Source organism: Tamandua tetradactyla, chromosome 5, assembly GCF_023851605.1.
Source record: "Tamandua tetradactyla isolate mTamTet1 chromosome 5, mTamTet1.pri, whole genome shotgun sequence".
Classification (NCBI taxonomy): Eukaryota; Metazoa; Chordata; class Mammalia; order Pilosa; family Myrmecophagidae; genus Tamandua; species Tamandua tetradactyla.
This window is the reverse complement of record NC_135331.1, coordinates 44,848,023-44,873,064: the sequence shown is the minus strand read 5'-3', so window position 1 is coordinate 44,873,064 and position 25,042 is coordinate 44,848,023. Positions and strand designations below refer to the sequence as shown.

Here is a 25,042-nt window from a genome sequence, read left to right as displayed (position 1 = left end):
GAAAGACAAAACACTAGGGATCAAGAGATGAAGCAAATATTCATAAATATGGATAAAAGGAAAAGTGAGATCTTTTGAAGAAAGAAAAATGAGTTAAGGTTTAGACATACTAAGTTTGTGGAACGTAGAAATATAGGACACACCCATGTAAACAAGGACTGAAGTTCAGGGAAAGGAACAGTGAGATAATGGAGCCATCACGCAAAGCTGACGGCTGAGCATCTAAGAGGACATGAGCTCTCTTGAAAAGAGGAAATAGAAGAATGTGGACTGTGGCCTAAATTTGGAGAAGGAGTTAAGAGGAGTTAATTTAGAGGAGGAGGTAAGAAGAGAGAGAAGGCAGGAAGAAAGGTTCAGAATCCAGTAAAGGGGAATAAACGATCTCAAGTTCTGAATCTGGATAACAAATGTGATTCCAGAAAAATCCAAATATCCTATCTGAACTAATTTCAACTCTTCATATAATTTCAACATGAATTATTAAGAAAATGGTAATATGGATTCCTTTGAAGTACAAATCCCCAACCATACGTACTGTCATTCTATTATGGACCCAATTCTAAAAGAAAAGAATACAGAACAAATGTTCTATATAGACAAGCCCCTCACCCACTTCAGGAGGTAGAAGAACTCTTGCAAGCAATAAGGATAAGGAATGTGCTTTTTATATATTTTTCCTTGGTCTTGAAAACTCATCCATTATTGGAGAGAGCTGCAAGTCTGTTTTTTTTTTCTTCTTTTCTGCGAACTCTTTTTAACATTATTTATAAACTACATACCATATTTTCACTCCTTTAAAGTGACAATTCAAGGATACTTAAATTTATAGTAATACAACCTCACCATAACTCAATTTGTCACCCCAATAAAACCCCTCGCATCCCTTCCTGTAAATTTCCACTCCCATCCCCAGTCTCAGAAAACAGTAATCTACTTTCTGACTCTATAGATTTGTCCTTTTTGTACATTTCATCTAATTGGAATCACACAGTACGTGGGCTTTTGTGTCTGGTTTCTTTTCCTTGGCAAACGTTTTTGAGGTTCATTCATGTTGTACCATGTATCAGTATTTATTTTATTGTTTAATGGTACTCCATTTTATGGATATATGTATTTTGTTTTTCCATTCCCCAGTTGAAGGACATTTGTGTTAATTCCACTCTGAGCTATGATGAATAATGCTGCCCTGGACAGTCACATACAAGTCTCTGTATGGACATATTTTCATTCTTATTGGGCAGATACTTAGGAGTCAAATAGCTGGGTCATATGGTAAATTTATGCATAACTTTTCAAGAAACTGCCAAACTGTTTGGTTTGGCAAGTGGCTGTACCATTTTACATTTCTACCAACAGTGTACATGGCTTCTTGTTTCTCTGCATCCTTTCCAACACTTTTTATTGTCTATTTCACATCATTCCAGTAGGTGTGAAATGATATCTCATTATAGTTTTAATTTTAATTTCTTCAATGACTAATGATGCATATTCAGCATCTTTTTTCAAGTGCTCTTTGGTGAAAATCTTTTGAACATTTTTAATTGAGTTTTCTTCTTATGATGTTGGAAGAAATCTTTGCATATTCTGAAAGTAAGTCCTTCATCAAATAGGTAATATGCAAATATTCTCTCCCAGTTTCTTTCTCTGTCCTCCTTACCTGACAAGAGCCTGCTATCCCCCTTAGTGCTGTTTGTTGCTCAGCCACTTCAAGACATTGCTTCAGTACACCCTGTATGAATTCTTATTAACAAGCAAGGTATGAATAAAGCCATAAGGAAAACTAAAAATATGTCTGTGAGGTTAACTCCTTGAAATGCTTCCATGAAAAGTTGGAATCAAGAAAAAAGTTTTACTGAAATCAAAGGATCATTATCATGGGGTTTAAAATTAATTGCCTCAGGTGGGCCACAGTGGCTCAGCAGGCAGAGTTCATGCCAGAGACTTGGGTTCAATTCCCGGTGCCTGCTCATGTAAAAAAAAAAATAATAATTAATGGCCTCAATCGTGGAGTTTAAAATTAATTGCCTCAATCACGCTCCTTAGTAAACTTTAATAAATAAAAAGAAAGTGAAGTTTTGCCTCTCTGCCTTACTTTTAAAATATGGCACCCAAAAAGGGAGGACCCTAAGAGTACGCTGCCCATCAAGCAAGAAGTATCTTTAGAGTGCTTATGGCCCACACACAATGTACTCAAAGATTCAAGGTGAAGCATGGATAGGGCATCTAAATTCTCCAAAGTGCTGACTTTGGGCAGAGAGGGGTAGAGGCAGGAAACACTAAAATTTTTGACAAACAATTTCTCTATCTACTGTTCTTTCTAGAACCTAAACTGCATGTGATACTATAAGAACAAAAGAAACATAAGTGCCTTTCTACTCGCTCCAAAATTCCTTAATGTACTTTTGCCTCAAATGTGCTCTTGCCCTGCTGAGTCTGCAAAAGTGCAGGAACTAAAGCAACTGCTTACACCAGGCAGAAGTCTGCTTTGTACTTGGAGAGGACGAGGTTACTCGGGGACTCTTGGCAGCTGTATGGTGTAAGAGCAACAGTAGTGAGGGGACATACAAGTCCCACATGGTTTCACTTCATGAGAAACAAGGTGACTTTCCCTACAGTAAACTGTTCCATAAGCACATTTTACTTTAGCAGCCTACTTTCCAAAAAATCATTTCCAGGACTTCTCTCTTCTATCAACACCTGAGGAAAGCCAGAGGGCAGGGCTGCTGAAGACAGCATGTGTGAAGTAACATTTTACAGCATTCAACAACATATACACATATGATCTCAGTTAATCTTTAAAAAAAAATGTTTTGAGGGATCCGAAACTCAGAAAGGTTTAAGATATTTAGGCAAAGTAGGATGGACTACAATCTTCAAGAAATCCAAGAACTTTACCAGACAAACATTTAAAAGATAATTAAATGGGAATCTATGTTGTGGAAGATGCATAAACTCATGTAAAGTTGAGTCCTGATAAGAGATTATAACTCTGGTAGAAATCCAGAAAGGTCACGTGACTTGATACAGGTCGCACCACTGGTCAGTATAAACCCAGAATTAGAACTGGAATTCTTATTACACAAAGAATAGCAGTAATCAATAATAAGATCAAAGGTGATAGTGGAGTTATATAAAGAATGTAGGGTTTAACAAATGAGTATTATTGCTGAATCATTATAGTGGTGTTTCTTTTTGTCTCTGGTATCTTAGAGCTGCTAGCAGTAAAAACCTAAAATCATGCAACTGCAACCCATACCAAACCTTGAAATCTGTTCTATAACTATTCATTGTGCTGTGATTTGAAATTTATTGCTTTTTTGTATATATGCTATTTTTCACAAAAAAATCTATTGTAATGATGAAAAAAGAATAACATTAGCATTTGAATAACACTCTTAAGTGTATCAGTGCTAGATCTTTAAAAAATTAATCTGCAGGTATAAATAAGTTTCATCACATAAGGATTCAACCATATGTACTCAGGTTTTAAAAAAAGTTATCAGTAGGACTGCGGAGACAGATAAGCTAACATTTACTGAATGCATTCTTGGAGTCATGTTCTGTTAAGTGCTTTTATGTTATCTTTCATAATTCTTACCACAATCTGGTAGCTGTATTATTATCATGCCCAGTTTAGAAAGGAGGACACTGAATCACAGAGAAGTCAAGGACCTTTCCCAAGGTCACACAGTGCCATCCAGACAGAGCATACGCTCCACAGTAACAGTACACACTTCAAGGCTGGCTGAATGGGACAAAAAAACAAACTCTTGTGTGGTACAGGAGTTCATAACCAAACAGCAAGCATTTTCCAAATCGTGGTGGTATATAAATTTATTTCTACAGAAAAGACCTAAATTTTTTATATTGAAATTCCTTTCCAACTGTTTTTTTCTCTTTTATTTTCCCAGAAATCAAGCAAGGAATAATCGATGCTGAACCGAAGGCTCAATCGTCCCCAAGTGTTTCCTGACACGCATTTTTGCTTACAGACCACCACAACTAAAGAATGGGGCTCAACTTGACACTTGCAAAATTACCAGGTAAAACTATAAGTGAAGCAAAGAAAATCACACTTGATTGATCATCACTTACTATTACTTACAACTGTGTAGAAATCTGGGGGTTTAACAGTCACAGAACAAACTAACAAACTAAACCAGCATTTAGCTGTGCCTTTCATTAAGTATAAAGAAGCAAACACGTAAGATAGAGTCATCGTCACAGATAAATTAAACTTTCTATCACTTACTGCTAAACTTTGTTTCATCTAGAGACCATCACTAAAAATGGTTTAGACTAAGTCAATGACATCCGAGAATAATTTTTTAAACCCAAACTATGGTAGCTAACTACCTTTCAGATGTAACAGGTGTGCTGAGATTTCCCCTGAAGGACAAAGACAACAGCTGCCTACTCTCCCGGGTAGCTGTTTAGAAAATGATCATAAGAGAGCAGTTGTGCCATGGCAGTGACACCCTATAATTTGCACGATTTAGCATTTCATTCCCACCTGGCAGGTAGAGCAGTGACTTTCACATTTGTGCCCAAGAGTGACACACTCATATGAATGATAATACAGCAAAATTACTGAAGGTAAAAACCCCAACATTTCTCACCATTCTTTCTATCATTCATAATGTGAACACTATTAATAAAGACAGGTTGTAATAATGCCTTCTGTGATAAAATGAACACCTACTAAGTACCAGATACTGGGCTGAAAAATCACATTTGCAAAGCATGTCAGGAGACATAGCTATTAATTATTCCATTTTACAAAGCCAGTAAGCGGTTAAACCGGTGGTATGCAGTAGGACTTGTCGCAATGATAAAAATGCTCCATGTTGCTCTGAAAATAACATGGTAGCCACAGGTAGGTACTGGGCAACTTAAATGGGGCTAGTGTAACTAAGGAATTATATTTTTTATTGCATTTAATTTTAATTAATTAAAAAAGCCACATGTGGCTACAAAGCGTATGAAGTCTACACATACACCCAATACCACCTTCAGATAAGGGCATAAAATGATTACTACAGAACCAGTGCTAAGTCATTTCATTTGTCAATTGAATTTAAAAGGATATGGGGTGGGGGGAAATAAAGGAATTTTTACTCTCTATCGCTCTGTACCATGCACAATGCTAAATGATATAAGGAATTTCAACCTAGTAAACAAGGAATATCTGAGAAAACAACTTTTGTACTTAAAGACAGCTTCTAATTTTTCTTAGTTGAATCAGCAAAATGTTCCCTAACTTGGCCAACTTCTTTACTGGAAGGGACGAACTACATCATGACCTTGGCCTGGGGGAGGAAGGCCTTTTTTTTTGATGGTCTAAGGACAAAAAATTCTTCTGAACATACCCAGAAACTAGGAAAGTCTTGGGGAAATGATGGAGAAGAGAAGAAAACATTGGGGCTGAAAGAAAAGACTATGACGTAGGCTTAAATCTTAAAAAAAATTAAAAGTCAATCAAACAAAACCCTCTATATTAAGTTTTGAGCCTCCCAGAGCAATCCACACTGTATCATTTCACAAAGTAACTCATACCAGGCCTTAACCACTAATTTGTTTAAGCTGCACTGTAAAAGTGGGACTTATGAATGAAGTAATAATCGCGCCTTGGCCTATCCGACTGAATTAAGAAGTTCTATATTTCAAAATGTGAAACCTGTATTTGCTAAGGAAGCAAATACTGCGCAGTGACATGGTCAACAAGGGGAACGACAGGCAGTTTCAAAGCCACAAAACAGTTCAATAACCACTGTGGAGTGAGGCCACTCTCTTACTTGATAGTTTTTATTTGCAAGACACAGGGAATATATAATGACTTTTTTTCCTACATTCTTTAATAATAATCATAATAATTTAGTAAATCATCTCCTAATAAGAGTTCTTGTCCATATAATTAAAACTTTAAAGTACCATCGTGGTATACTGAACAGATATGTACTCCTTAAGCAACCTTTCCAAGCATGGGTTCTTCCATTCCACAACGGATATGCACAGCTTTCAGTCAGCAAATCGGACAAGGCAATACTCCAAGCCTAGCAAGCTAACATTACTGAACCAGTCTACTGGCACTTACAACGGCTTTCAAAATCAATTCATAATTATTAAAGGGCACAGCCATCGTTTCTGGACATGGTGCAGCTGCCCCTTTTCAGGTAGACTGCATTCCTTAGCTAGGCCCTTTATCCTGATTAACTTACATGTCCTCTTTCCACTACCTTCAGGGTTATACTCTGGGTTAGATGTAAGTAATTGCTAATAGTTTAATTGGTAAATTAATTCAAGGATATATCTTAACCCAGTTAAACGGCATTGATGCAGAAGAGGATCTTCTGGGGAGAAGTAGCCAAGACTGCAACACTTCATTAAATTAAAATAGGCTTGGATGATATGGTTCAAGACAATATTTGAAACTGGCAGCAGTAATATATAGATGGTAGCTGAATCAGGCATTTTAAACTTGTAAAGCTTAATAATACTATGAGTCTCATAACAGGCTAGTCCAGGTATAAATTACTAGCCTGTGTTAGGATACTTAAGGCAGGAAAACCAGTTTTTATAACCACTCATAGTAGGGAATAAAAGCAAGAATTAGAAGGAGGACAAGGTAACTTAGGAAAAGCCTACACTTAAATTTCAAGCAGCAATTTAAGAACCTGTTTTGGATTATAATCATCAAAACTATCTTCCCTGTTTTAGTTCTTCAAAGAAGGGAGCCAAGGCTGGTCATGCAGGGAAACAATGGGTAAATCCATGCCATGACCTCTAAAACAAAATCATTTCAAAGCATAAGTGTTATTATAGTAAATATTATTAATTAGTGCAAAGTGAAAATTCAGAAGTACCTTCCTTGTAGCCTTACATCAAAAGAGCACATTTCTACTTTGTCAGTACAGACCTTCTTTTAAAAAAAAAAAAAAAACAGGTGACAAAATGTGGTTGATGGCCAAGAGATTTACTGGGGAAAATGCTCGCAAGAGAAAACGGGGAGAGAGACTGCAAAACCTCTAAAACCACAATGAGGTTTAGAGGGAGAAAGAGAAGGAGGAAGAAGGGACGGTAAAGTCAGACTGCAGTACAGTCTGGACCAGAATGATGAGGAGTTTTCCAGCCAAACTCATCCATCAGAGCAGACCCTTTTCTCATATAAACAGACCTGGCTTTTTGTTTATCTAAGAGAAGCTGTGGATTTACAGAAAAAGTATGAGTAAAACAGAGTGCCCATACAGACCCTATCATTAACACCTTCCATCAGTGTAGCACGTTTGTCACAACTGATGAAAGCATATTTTTATACGTGTACTACTGTATACAGTCCATGGTTCAACTTATGGTTCACGGTTTATCTTGGGCAACTCCATGGATTTTTAAAAAAAATTTTTATACTAGTAACATATATATGAACTAAAATGCTCCCATTAAACCACATTCACATATATAATTCAGTGACCCATGTCCACCGTCCCAAATGCAAACACTATACATCCGGTGCCTTAACTCCCTATTTCTTACCCCCCACCTCATCCCCTGATAACCTATATTCTAGATTCTGACTCTGTGAGTATGTTTATTCGATATTTGTTCTTTTGTGTCTGGCTTATTTCACTCAACATGACGTCTTCAAGGTTCATCAATGTACTGCAAGAATCAGGACATCATTCCTTTTAGAGATGAACGATATCTCATTCCATGCAAATACTACATTTTGTTCATTTATTCATCACTTAAGGGACATCTGAGTTGCATCTATCTTTTGGCGGTTGTGAATAATGCTACAGTGAACACTGGAGTGCAAATATGTTTGATTCCCGGCTTTCAATTCTTTTGAGTAGATACCTAGAATTTGAACTGCCAGATCATATAGTGTCCCGACCCGCAGGACAGTCAACGGGGTCCGCCACCTGCTGAGGGAAGAATGGCGATGGGACAGAGAGACGCAAGAAAGACAGCAAGACAGGATTCTGATCAAGCTGCAAATTTTATTAGGCAAGCTGGGTGTATATATACTAGCTGGGAGGGGAGGTAGGGTATATGGCGCATTATGATAGGGGAGAGTTCGCGCCGGCGGGAAGGGCTGGTTAGATGATTGGAGGGGAGTTCGCGCCGGTGGGAAGGGTCCGGTGGGAACCTATTTCCGTGAAGAACCCTGTTGTAATATATAGGTGCTGTTGCATCAGCCAGGGTGGCCATGTTAGCTTAGTCGCCATCTTAGGCTAGCCTCCGGTCCCCAACAATATAGAAATTTCTAACTCTCTAAGGAACTGCCAAACTTTCTTACACAGCAGCTGTACCATTCTGCAGTCCCACCAGCAATGTATGTTCCTATTTCTCCACATTCTATCAAACACTTGTAATTTTCCATTTTTCCCAATATTAACCATTTTTCAATTTAGCTAGTACATTCAGTTAGTATTTTTCAATACTAAGCATTCTAGTGGTTTTAAAAAGGTATCTCACACTTTTGATTTGCATTTCCCTATTGGCTAATGATGCTGAGCATTTTTTCATGCTGCTGTCCTATTTTCATGATAAAGACTTCTGATGAAGACAAGTTTTTAATTTTGATGAGGGCCCACTCATCTATTTTTTTTTTTTTTGCTTGTGTTTCTGACATACAGTTTACAAACCCACTGCCTAACATAACATCCTGAAGATGCCCCCCAATGTTTTCTTCTAAGAGTTTCATAGCTCTTTTATATTTAGGTCTTTGGTCCATTTTGAGTCAACTTTCAGATATAGTGTGAGGTGGGGCTAAACCTTCATTCTTTTGTAAATGGAGATCCAGTTTTTGCAACAGCACTTGCTGAAACGATTTTTCTTTTGCTATTGATTGGTATTTGCCCCCTTGTCAAAAACAAGTTGGCTATAAACGTGAGAGTTGATTTCTGGCCTATTTATCTGATTCCATTGGTCTATACATCTGTCTTCGTGCCAGTATGACGCTATTTTAATTACTGAGGCTTTATAATAAATTTGAAGAGTGGGAAGTGTGAGTCCTCCAACGTTGATCTTTTTCAAGATGGCTTGAAAAAGATTTGGGGCTCCTCACTCTTCCATATAAATTTGATGAAGCACTGTTCCATTTCTGCAAAGAAAGCTGTTGGGATTTTGACTGGAATTGTGCTGACTCTGTAAATCACTTTGGGTAGAACTGACATCATAACATATTTAATGTTCCAATCCATAAACATAGGACATCCTTCCATTTATTTAGGTCTTCTTTAATTTCTTTTAGCATAGTTTTGAAGTTTTCTGCTTACAAATCCTTTACATCCTCAGTTAAGTTTATTCTCAGATATGATTATTTTAATTGTTATTGTAAATGGATTTTTTTTCCCTCATGTTCCTTCTTCCAATTGTTCATTACTGGTATACAGAAATACTACTGATTTGGGGGTGTTAACTGTACCTTGCCACTTTGCTGAATTCATTTATTAGCTCTAGGAAATTTGTGGTGGATTTTTCTTCAGTATTTTCTGTGCCTACGATCGTGTCATCAGCAAACAGTTTTACTATTTCTTTTCCATCTTGTGCGTCATTTATTTTTCTTGCCTAATTGCTCTAGCTAGAACATACTGGGAAATTGTGAGTAACAGTGAGACGGTGGGCTTCTTTGTCTTCTTGCTCATCTTAAAGGGAAAGCTTTTATCTTTCACCAGTGAGGATGATGTTAGCCAGAGTTTTTCATAAATGCCCTTAACCACATTGAGGGATTTTCCCACATTGAGGAATTTTCTCCTATTGCTAATGTTCTAGGTGTTTTTATCATTAAGGGGAACTGGATTTGTCCATTTTCTTTTGCATTCATCATGTGGGGTTTTTCCTTCATTCTGTCAATATGCTATATCACATTAATTGATTTTCTTAAGCTGAGCACCACTTGCCCATCTGCCATACACCCCAGTTGATCGTGGTATATATTCTTTTAATGCGCTGTTGGCTTCTGCTTGCTAACATATCAGTGAGGGTTTTTGCATCAGTATTCACAAGGGATATTGGTCTTCTTGTGGTATCTATTTGGCTTTGGAATAAGGATGACGTTAGTCTCGCAGAATAAGTTACAAAATGCTAAGTCCTCTTCAGTGTTTTGGAAGAACTTGAATAGGAATGGTGTTAATATTTCTTGAAATGTTTGATAAAATTCCCCGGTGAAGCGATCTGGTCCTGGACTTTTTTGGTTGTTTTGGGGATGTTTCTGATGACTGCTTCATTATCTTTACTAGTTACTGGTTTAAGATCTTCAATTTCATCTTGAGTCAGTGTAATTCGTGTGTTTCTAGAATTTTGTCCAATACATCTAGGTTATCTATTTTGTTGATATACAATTGTTCATAATATCCTTTTTTTACATGGGCAGGCACCAGGAATCAAACCCGGGTCCTATGGCCTGGCAGGCGAGCATTCTTGCCTGCTGAGCCACCGTGGCCCGCCCTGTTCATAATATCCTTTCATAATCTTTTTTATTTCGCTATGGTCAGTAGTTATGTCCCCCTTTTCATTTCATGTTATATTTATCTGTATCCTCTCTCTTTTTTTTCTTCAGTTAACCTAAAGGTTGCCTCAATTTATTGATCTGTTCAAAAGAACCGACTTTTGGTCTTGTCGGTTCTATTTTTTGTTTTGCTTTGTTTTTAATTCTCTACTTCTTACCTCTGCTAAAATTTGTATGTCCTTCCTGCTGCTAACTTTAGGTTTAGTTTGTTCTTCTTCTAGCTCTTCCAGTTTTGAGGTTAGGTCTCTGACTTGACATCCTTCTTCTTTTTTAATGTAAGCTATAAACTTTCCTCTTAGCCCTGCCTTCGTTGCATCCCACAAGTTTGGATATGGTGTATGTTCACTTTAATTTGCCTCAAGAAATTTCCTAATTTCCCTTAGGATTGAATTTCCATGTATTTGTGAATTTTCCATTCCTCCCTCTGCTACTCACTTCTAGCTTCATTGCGCTATGGTCAGAGAAGGTTCAGCATATGATTTGAATATTTTTGAATTTATTGAAACTTGTTTCGTGACCTAATATATGGTCTATCATGAAAAATGATCCATGTACACTTAAAGACTGTTTTCTGCTCCTGTTGGGTCAAGTGTTGTATACATATCTGTTAGGTCTGATTGGTTCATACTATCATTCATGTCTTGTATTTCCTTACTGCTCTACAACCATATATTTATCATTACTTTCAAACTATTTGCATTTTAGCAAGTGTAGGAAGCAAGAAGAAGAGCTACAACTCAAAAAACACAATACAGTACTACTAGAATTTAGAATTACCCAATTGGTTACCTTTACCACGGGTCTTTCTTTCTTTACACTGCTCTGAACCCCTGTCTAGTGAATGTCCTTTTCTTTCAGTCTGCAAAACAGCCTTTAGCACTACTTGGAGGACGGGTCTACAGTCTGGACTGTAGTACAGTCAAGTCTAGAAGTGATGAACTCCCTTGTTCATCACTTGTTTTTTTATCTGGGAATGTCTTCATCAATCTCTCATTTTTTAACTAAAGTTTTGTCGGATATAAAACTCTCGCTTGTAAATTGGTTGCTTTCAACATTTTAAGTATTTCATCCACTGCTTTCTTGCCTCCATGGTTTTCTGATGAGAAATTGACACTTAATCCAACCATTATTCCTTTTTATATAGCATATTGCTTTTCTCTTGCAACTTTCAGAACTCTCTCCTTGTCCTTGGCATTCAACGGTTTGATCAGTATGTGATGAGGTGAATTTTTCATCAAATTTATCCTGCTTGGTGGTCTCTAGGCATCTTGACTGTGTGTATATTCCTATCTTCCACTGAGTTTGGGAAGTTTCTGCATGATTTCTTTGAATATTCCTTCTGCCCCTTTCTCATTCTCTTCTCTTTCTGGGACTCTCATAAATGCATGTTTTGTATGCTTGATAGCGTTCCAGAGTACTCTTAGGCTCTTTTTGCTTTTTATAATTCTTTTTTTCTTTCTGTTCCTAACCCTGACTCATTTCAGTTGTCTTAAGTTGAATGCTTTCTTCTGCTAATTCCAATCTTCTGTTGGAACCCTCCTCAGAATTTTTCAATTCAGTTATTGTGGTCTTCAGCTCCAGTAGTTCTCTTGAGCTCCTTTTTAAGATCCCTATGTCTTTAATGAGATTCTCATATTGTTTATTCACTGATTTTCTGATATCCTTTAGAATTTTCTCTGTATTTTCCTTCATCTACTTGGACATTTTTTAAACCATTAAAAAAAACTCTTTGCCTAGTATGTCCATAGTCTGGTCTACACTGCTGGTGTTTTATGGATTAATTATCCTCTTCCTTTGAATGGGTCATTGTTTGTTTCTTTGTCTTTGTTTCACACTGTACAGTATTTGTAAATGTTAACCCTGGGATTTATTTTCCCTTAGATCAATGTTTCTTAGAGTGTATAACCAGCTGATGATATGACAGATTTTCTTGAGTGTCAGAAACTAACAAAACCAAGCAACTCTAAGCAAGACCATTTTTCACTGTCTCTGAAAATTAGCTTTGCATTGGTCAGTGCTTTCAGTCAGAGTTCAATCGTTCTATCAGGAAGGTCAGCCCACGGCAAATGCAAAGTACAGGGTCCTCCCTGTGCTTTCTATGCCTGTGTCTTGACAGAGGCCTTAGGAGTTTCCCTCTTAACAGGATTTTGAACCCTCTACTTCCCAGGGAACATGTCTCCTTCCTCTTTGGTGCCTTCCATTGCAGGACTTAAAAGCAATGTCTGTCCAGGCTTTCTGCCTCAATTTTTCTTACACTGCTTTCATTATCTCAAGCTGCTTTGGCCTGGAGGGTAAATTCTGGGAAGGGGCTACACTGGGAAAGGGTTTCCCATGTCAGTCTTTCCCAGCAAGAACAAAGTGCCCTGGGGAGGAATGAGGGAGAGGCCAGGAAGTATGTCCCAGTTCTCCACGGCTCGGCAAAGATGTGCTTTTGGGACTCACCCCTACCCAGCCCACACAGGACCTCAACTGTCCTCCAGCCAGCTCTAAGAAGTCTCCTGTGCCACCTCTGCCTGAGGTAGCTTGGAACAAGGACTGATCTCAGGACCAGGCCTCCAGGGAACCAAATTAGTTAATCAAAAGCACTTGTCTTCCCACAGCCACAGCACTGGTCCAGCATTTAACAACTCACCCAAAAACACTGTGCATTTTAATCTTGTGTAATTGGTCACAAGGCCTAATTTGCAGTAACTATTGCTGTTTTATTTAACAATGCCTTGTTGCTTTGTATCCACTAATGTCTGGGTGTAAAGATTGTGTGTCTATTCAACAGGAAGCCACGGTATTTAAAGTGACAAACCTAATAATGTTACAACTACTTTGAGGTGGCCAAATGTAAACAGAAAGCACTCATTAAAGTGGTGCAATTTTGTGTAACTTACCATCAGTCATTCAATAAATTTGGATTGCCATGCAAAAAAAACAAAAAGTACTCATCAAGCCCATGCCCCTTCACCTCCCATCCCTGATCTTAGTGAAGTGGATTTTCATGTCCTCTCTGGAACCACCAAGCTACACCAGGGTTCAGATCCTACTGCTGCCCGCCTCAAGACCACTAGGAGGAGAACAATTTACTGGTATTTCTCGTAATTTACTAGCCTCTTCCTCCTGTTCTTCCCTGGATTCTGTACAGCATTCTACTTAATGGACTCTGGAGTTCTGAAATAGCTGATTCAGATGGGTGGAAAAACTGACTTTGGGCACTTCCTACTCCTCCATTCTCCTGCAATTCCTACCAGAACAGGCCTGTCTTAGCAGCTCTGCAGTGCTGCGTCATTAGTTAGGAGCTGTCCAGGGGAAACACAGCGTCGGCAAGAAAGTGGTGCTGGATTTGGAGCGCTGCATCTGAAACTATCCATCAACCATGCTCCCCATAGGAAGGGATCTGAGAGCCCATTTTCATAGATGTCACGTAAGCCAAAGATTTACCCACCTTTTAAATGATTATCCTATAATAATTCTATCATTTTAGAATGGTATTTATAACATGAACTAAAAAATCCAGAAGCACCCTAAGAGAAAGATAACCAGATAACCAAAAACCTACAACCCCCAAATGGGTGCCGGAATCAGGTAAGTCCTGAAACCTAGAGGGCCCAGCTTCTCCAGAACATCAGCTACCTACCCCATATTATTGACAGCCCCTTCCAACTTGAAAAAGTTAGAATGGCCATAGCCCAAATACCCCTAAAGAGAGGGACAGAAAGATCAAAGGTGATGGTAGAGTTATACAGAGAAGGTAGGGACTCACAAACGAATATGACTGCTGAGTCATTAAAGTGATATTTCTTTTAGTCTCGGTATCTTTGAGCAGCTAGAAGTAAAAACCTAAAATTGTGGAATTGTCCATACCAAACCGAAATTTCTTCTACATCTAATTGTTGTGCATGCTTTGAAACTTAATGTTTTGTATATATATTATATTTCACAAAAAAAGAAAAAAAATTGATTGTGATGATAAAAAAAAATTTATTCCTTTTAGCCTCCTATATTCTGGAGGACCTACAAGGAAAAATTTGAGGTAATGGTATGGTAGCCCATGATAACTCTGGGATCTGTCCTGTAACTAGTTGTTGAAGAGTGCTTTGAAAACTGTTGCTGTTTTTCTTTCTTTGCTTTCTATATATGTCGTATTATACAATAAAAAAAGTTAAAAAAAAAAAAGAATTTTAAGGAGAAGACATTCCATCATTTGGGCTGGTAAATATCACCTAGGGTTTGCAAAATAAAACACATAAGAGAAAAAATAGCTTTTAAAAATCATATAATAAATGTGATAGGTATAATCCAGCATTATAAATAATAAGAATATACCAGTCTATGATTATTTTTAACAACTTGTCCTTGTAAATAAATCTACTTTTTTTCTTCTTTGCTTTGTATATATGTTAAATTATGTAATAAAAAAGTTAAAAAAAAAAAATAAACCTCTATACTAACAAGAAAACAAAATTAACATTTCTCATTGCATTGAGCAGAAAACCTATATTTATGGAATTCTTAACGACACCAACACGTTTTTGTGAAAAATATACTCTATGGTATATAGATGTTCATAAATCAGCATTAATTCTCACACCTACGTACAACTTCAATTCTATTAAGTTGAAAATGGACCTAAGATACAGCAAGTCACATTGCCTCTACCTAGGACTTCTTTTTGTTATGTTTCTTAAAAGACAGATTTTTCTTTAAAAAAAAAAAAAAAAGGTAAGATGTTTAACATCTAATACTAACAACGTCCCTAAAGTTTCCTAAGTGGTAACAAAGGTACAAGCGAAAAATTCATATGATCCACAAGTTTTAGTCCTTTCCCAACTTTTAACAATAAGCAGCCTAAAACTGAGGTCACAGGGGACAGGGGGAAGGAACGCATTTTAAAGAGGATGCCAAAGAGCACGCCTATAATTTTACTATGTTACAAGAAACGGTGATCTTCTGCCCACAGATTTCACTGATTCTATCTATAACGATTTTCAAATACAGAATTAAAAATCAGGGCAATTTACAGTGGCATATTTATTTTCATTTTCAAGAAGTTGGTTAAGAGTATCATAAGTATGGCTTTTTATTCAACGCAAAAAATCTATTAGTCAATGATCCAAGTTATGTGCAAGGGGCTTCAGGGTAGCAGGAGGTTGGGGGAAGGAATGATGGCGGGAGGCCACCAAAATTCTCTGGCCACCCAAATCACTAACAATGCACTAAACTGATACTTCAAGTGGCTGATGTCATCTCAAAAACTGGCCCAAAATAGCAACAGTTCAGCCTATAAGAGAGCTATAGTCTGTGGAGCATGCCATGTGAAGCGCTGACATATGTCTTCCCACTTCTCCTACAGATAATGAGCTGCCTGGCCAAGGAAGCCACACTCCAAGTAACACAAGCGATGGCTCTGGAAATGCCACCATTCACAATGAATTTGACGCTATTGTTTTGCCTTTGCTTTACCTCATTATATTTGTGGCAAGCATCTTGCTGAATGGTCTAGCTGTGTGGATCTTCTTTCACATTAGGAATAAAACCAGCTTCATATTTTATCTCAAAAACATAGTGGTTGCTGACCTCATAATGACACTGACATTTCCATTTCGAATAGTCCATGATGCTGGATTTGGACCTTGGTACTTCAATTTTATCCTCTGCAGATACACCTCAGTTTTATTTTATGCAAACATGTATACTTCCATCGTGTTTCTTGGGCTGATAAGCATCGATCGCTATCTGAAGGTGGTAAAGCCGTTTGGGGACTCTCGCATGTACAGCATTACCTTCACCAAAGTTTTATCTATTTGCGTTTGGGTGGTGATGGCAGTTCTGTCCTTGCCAAACATCATCTTAACAAATGGTCAGCCAACTAAGGAAAATATTCACGACTGCATGAATCTTAAAAGCCCCTTGGGCGTCAAATGGCATAGGGCAGTTGTTTATGTCAACAGCTGTTTATTTGTGGCTGTGCTGGTGATACTGATTGGATGTTATATAGCCATATCCAGGTATATCCATAAATCCAGCAGGCAATTCATAAGTCAGTCAAGTCGAAAACGAAAACATAATCAGAGCATTAGGGTGGTCGTGGCTGTATTTTTTACGTGCTTTCTACCATATCATTTGTGCAGAATTCCTTTTACCTTTAGTCACTTAGACAGGCTTTTAGATGAATCTGCACACAAAATCTTATATTACTGCAAGGAAATGACACTTTTCTTGTCTGCATGCAATGTATGTCTGGATCCAATCATTTACTTTTTTATGTGTAGGTCATTTTCAAGAAGGCTATTCAAAAAATCAAATATCAGAACCAGGAGCGAAAGCATCAGATCACTGCAAAGTGTCAGAAGATCGGAAGTCCGCATATATTACGACTATACAGATGTGTAGTGGTTAAACATGACAAAACTTTTTGTTTTTTGAAGTGAATATGTACAAAGTGTAAATAAATATTTCTTTTGATTACCCTTGTTTGAGCCCATGGAAATATGGATAAAAAGAGAACTAAAATGGTCTGAAATTTGGGCATGACTTGAAACTGAGAAAAATATTATGGGTTCGCAAAAAGTGAGAAAGGGTAGATGGCAGAACAGAAAGGTTCAGAACTCAAAGTCTAAGGGGCAGAATCACTCCCGTGCACCGCAGCCCTCTCCCAGGCAGTGCTGCTGTAATAAAACTGCTTTTGCAGGGATTGGAATGTAAAGCCCTGAGTTTCTAAGTTTGATGAAAACAAAACAAAACAAATCAAAAAGGGTGGTTTCAAAACAGTTCAGTTACTGCAGCAGTAACTGAGGCTGTCCTTCATTACAACTTTGAACTCCCTAGGATGTGTGGCCCTCATTTCCTCACTGTGCTTATAAATGTCTTACACACAGTAGAAAAGCCTGTAGGATGGGGAGTAGATGGAGAGGAAGAGGTTCAGTTATATTTTTTAAGTAATGAATATAAAAGATTGAATTCAATTAAGAATTTAAGGTGGAAAAAAGGGACTTGAATATTAAGCAAGTGAATTTTGGATATAAAACACTCAACTTGGGTAGGGAACGATGGCTCAGTGGCAGAGTTCTCCCCTGCCATGCCAGAGACACGGGTTTGGTTCCCGGTGCCTGCCTATGTAAAAAGACAAACAAGCAAACAAAAACACTCAACTTACTTGGACTCATGCCACATTTAAATCCATCTGTGCTGAGAGTAAAGAATATGGAAGAACAGTTAATAATCATGTATATTTAGTTCATCAAAAAGCGATTTAACCATATGAATGTGATATTCTTCCCATATACTATATCCCACTTTCAGTAGGAATATCATTAGTTAAAAATACATAACTTCAAAGTGGCAGACGGTGTTCAAAAACCAAGTTAAGAAGTAGAAGAGCAGACTTGTAAATCTTAAAATATTTTCTCTTTAATGTAAAAAGAGTCTTTACTCTTTTGCAAAGCCATCAAATGAGTAAGAATTGATTAAGTGTCTGATTTGTGCCTAACACTGTACTTGAAGCTGGGGAGGCCTTAAAAGAGTAAGAGGAGAAAAGGTGTTTGCTGACTAGAAAATGACATTATGGTTAACTACTAGAGACAAAACACACACACACACACACACACACAGAAAATAGTACAGTTCACCAATTACACTTACAAGCCAATGGCTGGCACTTTTTTTTTTTAAACCTGAAGTGAGCAAGAATGAGGGTCCTACAATAACTTATACCAATAACAACTTCAGGTGTAAGGTACAGGAAGATGATTCAGGGTCCAGTGTCTAATCGGTCAGGCCTGAGAGAGGGGTTGGAGGCAAATGGGGTTAAAATAATTACTGAGGGCCTCTATCAAAATAACTACCTCTCTCCGTCAACAGTCCAATTCCATAAAGTTTAGGGTGTACTCCTGTACATGCATTTACATACAGCTTACTTGGTAATTTTCTTAGCCACCACTTAGATTAAAATAATCATGTTGTAGGCCAGCTAATGTGAAAAGGCAGTTTGAAAAACTAATTTGTTTCTCCACTATTCCCATTAGACCCAGAATGAGTTACAACCAGTCTACAGAAAAAGGAGTAGAAATATTAGCACTGGAAAAATGCCTTCAGGATAACATGTCCTATCCTCTCTATCCCCTATTTCTCTCCACTATACCACAGCAACCAGTTACAAATCTCAAAACTGATCACAGCAACTCCACTGTTTACATCTACTGTTAAATGCCTGGCCCAGTTAGAACCCAAAAGCTAAAAATCAATCCTCCTCAAAATAGCAACACCTGGCTCCATTCAGCACTCTGCAGTTAATCTAGCACTTCCCAACTCCATACCTCATTTAATCTTCCAATGCATACCTCAACCCTAAGAGGGCTTTAAAATAATTTAACTTTCATTTTCAGGTTTCTAAAATTGGATTTGCTGTATAACTGTTGGGTACATTTAATGTAAAGGTCATTTAATTTCCCTGAAATGTCATTTTTAAACAGATTGGACAATCTTAAAACGCTGGATTAGAATTTTAAAATAGAGAGTATTCACACTATTTAAAAAGCCATGCAACAAAAGTCATCAAAATGACACTGCTCACATTTTACACCAATGCACACACTGTGGTCATTCAAATCATCTTTCCAGGCCAACCAACAATGAACTGTTTGCATGAGTAAAATAACATCAGAGATAATACAAAATATAAAATTCTGTGTTAATAGCACATAATACTCCATTTTTTAATATTAAAGGAGAATTCTATTTGGTTGTATTCTTAAAATTAAATGTTCATTTAAAAATAATCTGAAATTTAACATTTCTTATTAGGCCTTTTAGACCACATTTACTATTTCATATCCTCTCAGGCAGCAAAAGCACAGCTCCTTTACCTTTTACGCAGATGAGAAACACATTTTCAGAGAATTTCCAAAAGGAAAACTCTCTATTTTTCATTAAACTTACATTCAAAGAAACTAAACTTACAAAAAATCTTTCAATGGGGTTCTTACACTGTTAAACTCATTATACCACTTCATAAGTGATACTTTACTACCACTTCCAACTATTTTTTCAACTTCAAGTTCATGGGAATGCTGACTAGGAAAATCCAGAAATTCAGATTAAATACTTACATCAACATTTGCACATGCACACAAGAGACTACAGCTTAAAGACAGGCATCACCATGGGGAAATATGATATACTAGGAAAAAATAAAGCTTGGGGGTCACTTAAACCTTAGAGAGATTTTCCCCAGACTAAACATTATAAGAAGCCAACTACTGAGTCAATAAATACTTACCAGGCACACAGCATGTAAAAGGACATTGTGCAGAGCATGATGTTTAGAATAACTGGATATCCCTTAGTGACATCTAAAAGTAAATATTTCTTACTACCAATTAGCACAGCACTAGCCCTCTGCCGCCACCTAGTGGTAAAGGTTTGCGAAACGGCTGAAGGAAACAGCTTACGTCCTATTTGCAGCATTAGTCCAATTTGCAGAAACAAGGACTGAGGCAGACGGAATTCGGCAAGTATTTGAACACAGTAATGCACTCTAGTCCTTTGCTGCAGGTTTCTTTTGTTCACCTTGAGTGTTAATGTATACACGCAAAAAAAAAAAAAAAGTCCTGAAACTCCTGAGAAATATTTAAGATGGAAATATCTGAAAAGAAGAATTAAGACCTATAAGAAGTTATCCTATAAATACAAAAAAGAAAAAAACTGAAAAGAGAGTAATAAAAGCATGGAGTTCGTGGTGAACCACTTGTTCCTAATATGTAGAAATCAAATATAATTAATCTACAGTTTTTAACTACACTAAAATCGTTACTAGAGTTGAAGATAGAGGAATAAGACTGTGTAAACAGTTTTCTTTTCACGTATCAGGAAATGCATGGGATTCAAATGTCAAGTTTTGTCTTAAATACTCTTAATTTTCCTTATAATTCACAATGACATAACATTTAAAATGATCTTAAAAAGATACAATGTGGCTATTAGGACACACATCCTTTTTTCTAATATTCGGAAACTCAAAATATGGAATAAACTAGAGAGTCTTTTATTTCAAATAGTCTGTAGGCAGACACTCTTAATAAATGTGAAGTGGCCAATTTCTCACTTAATTATGCCCACGAATAACCAGTGGTTGCCCTCCAGGACATCTCCATAGCAACTCTCAGGAATCAGCCACATCTCTGGTTATATCACCCTAGCTTATGAACATGGGGCTGAACTAGTCACCAAATTTCCCAGAGCCTCAATGATACAAATAATACTTTCCAAGAGCACATATACACATATGTAGAAAACCACATGTATAGAAACAGTGCTAACAGATTTAGTAATAAATGTGACTCCACCCCTTAACCTATGATAATTTTCAAACAGGTCTTAAAAAAAACAAAATCCCATTCAGTGCTTAAAATGGTACAAGCCTAAACAAAAACATCTAATAGATTTAGTATGAAAAATGTGACTCCAACCCTTAACCTATGATAGTTTCCAAATAGTCTTTAAAAGAATCCCATTCAGTGCTTAATACTGTGCTAGCCTAAATAAAAATATCTTTAACACTGAAATCCATCTGTTATTTTCCAGCAATAAATTATCTGTGTGGTGTTCAAAAAGCCTGAACCATATCATATGTCTTCAAATTGTTTTATGTCCTTTTATGCAGTTATAGGAAGATTAGGCACAATGGAAGAATGAATAGTATCAGGCAGAGCAGTTATACTATATAAATTTGGAATCATCTAGACCAACTCTTTTCCAACCCCATCAAACACAATGCCCTCTTTTATGATATATTTTAACACACTTGTTAGTACACAGACATAAAAGTCACAGATAATATAGTCTAACTACACACACAATTACACAAACTCTCAGATCTTGCTTTGCATAGAAGTGTGGGGCCATGAAAATGACTATGCAAGCTGAAACTGTGCAAAGTAATATTAAAAATCAATGGGGAAAATTATGATTGTCCCACGACATTTAAAAATTTGTCAAAATTATAAATAAGAAAATGAAAACTTAACAAGTTTAAAATCTTAATTCAAGTGCTCTAGATTATTGTTTAAAAACCTTATTGAGAGCAGTTTCAATACTATTTGTCTTCTCACCATATAATTTATGATACACAGCAAACATCTTTTCTATGACTTATTGAACTGTCATATGCCTAAGTTTGAATCTGCTTCCAACATCTTATTCTCTGTTCTCTTACCGTCATGAAATAGCTCCAAGACTTCCTTTAATGTGAAGTTTTTTGTGTCATCACTTTCTCTGGGACCTCATCACAGCCACATTCCTCAATTATGTCAATAGATTCACCTTCACAACTTCCTCTAGCTGCACAGCTAGAGCCTCTCAGACAGTGGCAGAGTCAACATTTGCAATTCGTTAATTCTTCTATAACTCTCATTGTATAAGCTTGGTATTTCAGACATTATCACTTTTGCGTCTTTGCTGCACATCCATTTTTGTCTGCCAACTCCCTTGTATTCCTTTATAATTAGAATCACTATAATTTATTGTCAAACAGGCCATTGGTTTGGTTTGGTCTGGTTTTTCTTTCTTATTGTGGTAACACATTTACAACATAACATTTCCCATTTAAAACAAGCCCACTTCTGAGAATGAAAGTGTCACCTATTTAAACTGGAACAACAGGTGTAAAATGGGGCATCTGAGCAAACCAGAACTTACGGTTTCCGTGCTCACAAACCATACGGAAATTCATGTCTACATTAGGACTGTACTACAGCAAGAGCTGAGGCCAAGCAAAAAGAACTCAACTAATCCAACCATCTAAATGAGAAGCGCCTACAGCAAAGCTTCTTCCACCCAGCTACCTGACACTGGGAACCCCTGGATGATGGATTAGCAGCTATTCAACAAAATTCCCCAATGGGCACTTCCAGGGAGCATGGTGAATGACTTCTGGGTTAGAGCTTGTTGCTAGTGGTTTTGCTTAATGCCTCAAGAAGGAAAACAGCCAACCCAACCCGAATATCTTTGTTTCCTATTGCTTCCTGAATGAAGATACCAGCTAAATTCTAATTTAAATCCTTTCTCTTCTACCAAGCAAAATCACCAATTTTTCTAAGCACTATTAACTATTAGGTAGAAAAGTAATGCTCCGTATGATTTCAAGAGATCTTTAGAGGCAAAGGCTCGTATCTGTCCTTTCATGGCATAAGCCTCTGGGGAGACCAAAACTAAACCAAGGGCTGGTCAGGAGGCAGAGCCATGTGAGGACATGGGATCAGTTAACTAGCCCAGCAGGGGAAGATAAACTCTACTTACAAGAAAAGTCGTGAAGTGTGGGAAAGAGGCTGATGAAGCCCCGGGCCTGTGGAGCTAAAACATGTGTTCTGAATTATGTTAAGTCTGAAAAGCTTAGCCACACATCCTCATTCAACCCATCTAATGATGACCGAGCACCAGAGAAGAGCAGTAAGCACAGCTGCTCTTGACATGGCCCCATCAAGGACTAAACACAGAAGGTTGCCCTCACTGATTCTTCCTTCTGATTAAGCTAACTGGGTACCAAACAGTATGAAAATCACTGCTGTACTCAAATTATTAACTAAAGAGACAAGCAGTTCTACATTGCTTCGAATTTCTCAATCAGGCCACCAGAGACACCCACGCAACCCTCACAAGACCTGGCAGTACAAGTAAGTGGCTTAGTTAATATCAATTTACAGGAAAAGGGAAGGTGGTTGGTTCTACATGACTTCAGGTGTGGTTGACTCATTGGGAGGGATAAGAGAAAAAAGAAACACTTGCATGTGATCCCACACAGCATTTCCTCTGACTCCAGTTAACCATCATGCGGGTTTCCTCAAGTCTCAATACCACCAAACCTTCCCACACACTTGCTGCGCCCAGGCTTCTCCTACACATCACTGCAGCACGAAAAAAAAGCAGCACCTGCTTATTGAAATGTCCCTGGAAAAATTTCTGTAAAACAAATGAAGTTCGTTCCTACACTCTTAACTCTCACTCCAGCTAAAGCCTCTTTCCGTGACTTCTCAAGGCTCATTTTCTTAGCTTCTCCTAAGAGTTTACTAAAAAGCTGAGCAATGAGAGCTAAGTAAATAAACTGTCATATATAGCAGTGTATCATCCTTTGAGTTGCCTGTCCTAGGCTGATTCATTAAACAAATCGGGAGTTCAGACACTAGTAAAAGGTCTCAAAAGTATACACATGGGGGTGCAGGGGTAGTCCAGTGGCGGAATTCTCACCTACCATGCGGGAGACAGGGTTCAATTCCCAATCCATGCACTTCCCAAAACAAACAAAACAAAAAAACTAAGCAAAGAAAAATTCATCAAATGGTGTTAAAATAATACGATACTTACCTGGAAAAATAAAGAAGCATGACCCCACCACACAGCATACAAAAAAAGAGTATACACATAGTAAGTGATTAGAAGACTAATGCCCTGACTGTACAATGATATGGCTTTTACAATGTGACTGTGAGGTTGTGAAAACCTGGTGTCTGATGCTCCTTTCGTTTAGGTATGGACAGATGAGTAAAAAATGTGGATAAAAAATAAACAAATAATAGGGGGAACAAAGGTTAAAATAAACTGAGTAGATAGAAATACTAGTGATCAATGAAAAGGAGTGGTAGGGGGTATGGCATGTATGAGTTTTTACTATTTTCTTTTTTTGGAGAAATGCAAATGTTCAAAAAAAATGATTATGGTGATGACAACAATGTGACGATATTGTGAGCCACTGATCATACACCACACCATGTGTGCTGGTTTGAAAGGATGCATGTACCCTAGGAATGCCATGTTTTAATCCTAATCCCATTTTGTAAAGGCAGCCATTTCTCCTAATCCATATTCAGCATTGTATGTTTGAAACTGTAATTAGATCACCCCCCTGGAGATGTGGCTCAATCAGGAGTGGTTGTTAAACTGGATTAGATGGAGACATGTCTCCAGCCATTTGGGTAGGTCTTGATTACTTTATAAAAGAGGAAACATTTTGGAGAAAGCTGGAGATTCAGAGAGAGCAAAGAATGCTGCAGCACCATGAAGCAGAGAGCCCACCAGCCGGTGCTTTGTAAATGAAGAAGGAAAACGCCTCCTGGGGAGCTTCATGAAGCAGAAAGCAAGGAGAGGAAGCTAGCAGATGACGCCGTGCTCACCATCTCTGCCCTTCCACTTGAGAGAGAAACCCTGAACTTCTCTGGCCTTCTTGAACCAAGGTATCTTTCCATGGATGCCTTTGACTGGACATTTCTATAAATTTGCTTTAATTGGGACATTACCTCAGCCTTAGAACTATAAACTAGCAACTTATTAAATTCCCCTTTTCAAAAGCCATTCCGTTTCTGGTGTATTACATTCCGGCAACTAGCAAACTAGAACACCATGCGTGGAATGTCTGCATGTTAACAATGTTTGTATGTCAAGTTTTATCAATAAAAACATATATTTTTTTAAAGTATATACAGACACACAGACATACATACACATAAGTGATAAGAGGCCTAATTCCCCGGGGATAATATTATTTAAAACATTTGT

At 37.6% G+C, this 25,042-nt stretch overlaps 2 protein-coding genes across 4 annotated transcripts in view; one reads left to right on the top strand and one right to left on the bottom strand.

Moving 5' to 3' along the window:
- The window catches only part of GPR87 (G protein-coupled receptor 87), a 29,431-nt gene extending 12,468 nt beyond the window's left edge, over window positions 1-16,963 (top strand). The window contains exons 2-3 of the mRNA XM_077160791.1: window positions 3,912-4,043; window positions 15,852-16,963. Coding sequence (XP_077016906.1) covers window positions 4,010-4,043; window positions 15,852-16,891 — 1,074 coding nt within the window. The 5' untranslated portion in view covers window positions 3,912-4,009 and the 3' untranslated portion in view covers window positions 16,892-16,963. The remainder of the gene's footprint in view (window positions 1-3,911; window positions 4,044-15,851) is intronic.
- The window catches only part of MED12L (mediator complex subunit 12L), a 371,061-nt gene that overhangs the window by 135,968 nt on the left and 210,051 nt on the right, over window positions 1-25,042 (bottom strand). The gene's annotated exons all lie outside the window — the stretch shown is intronic.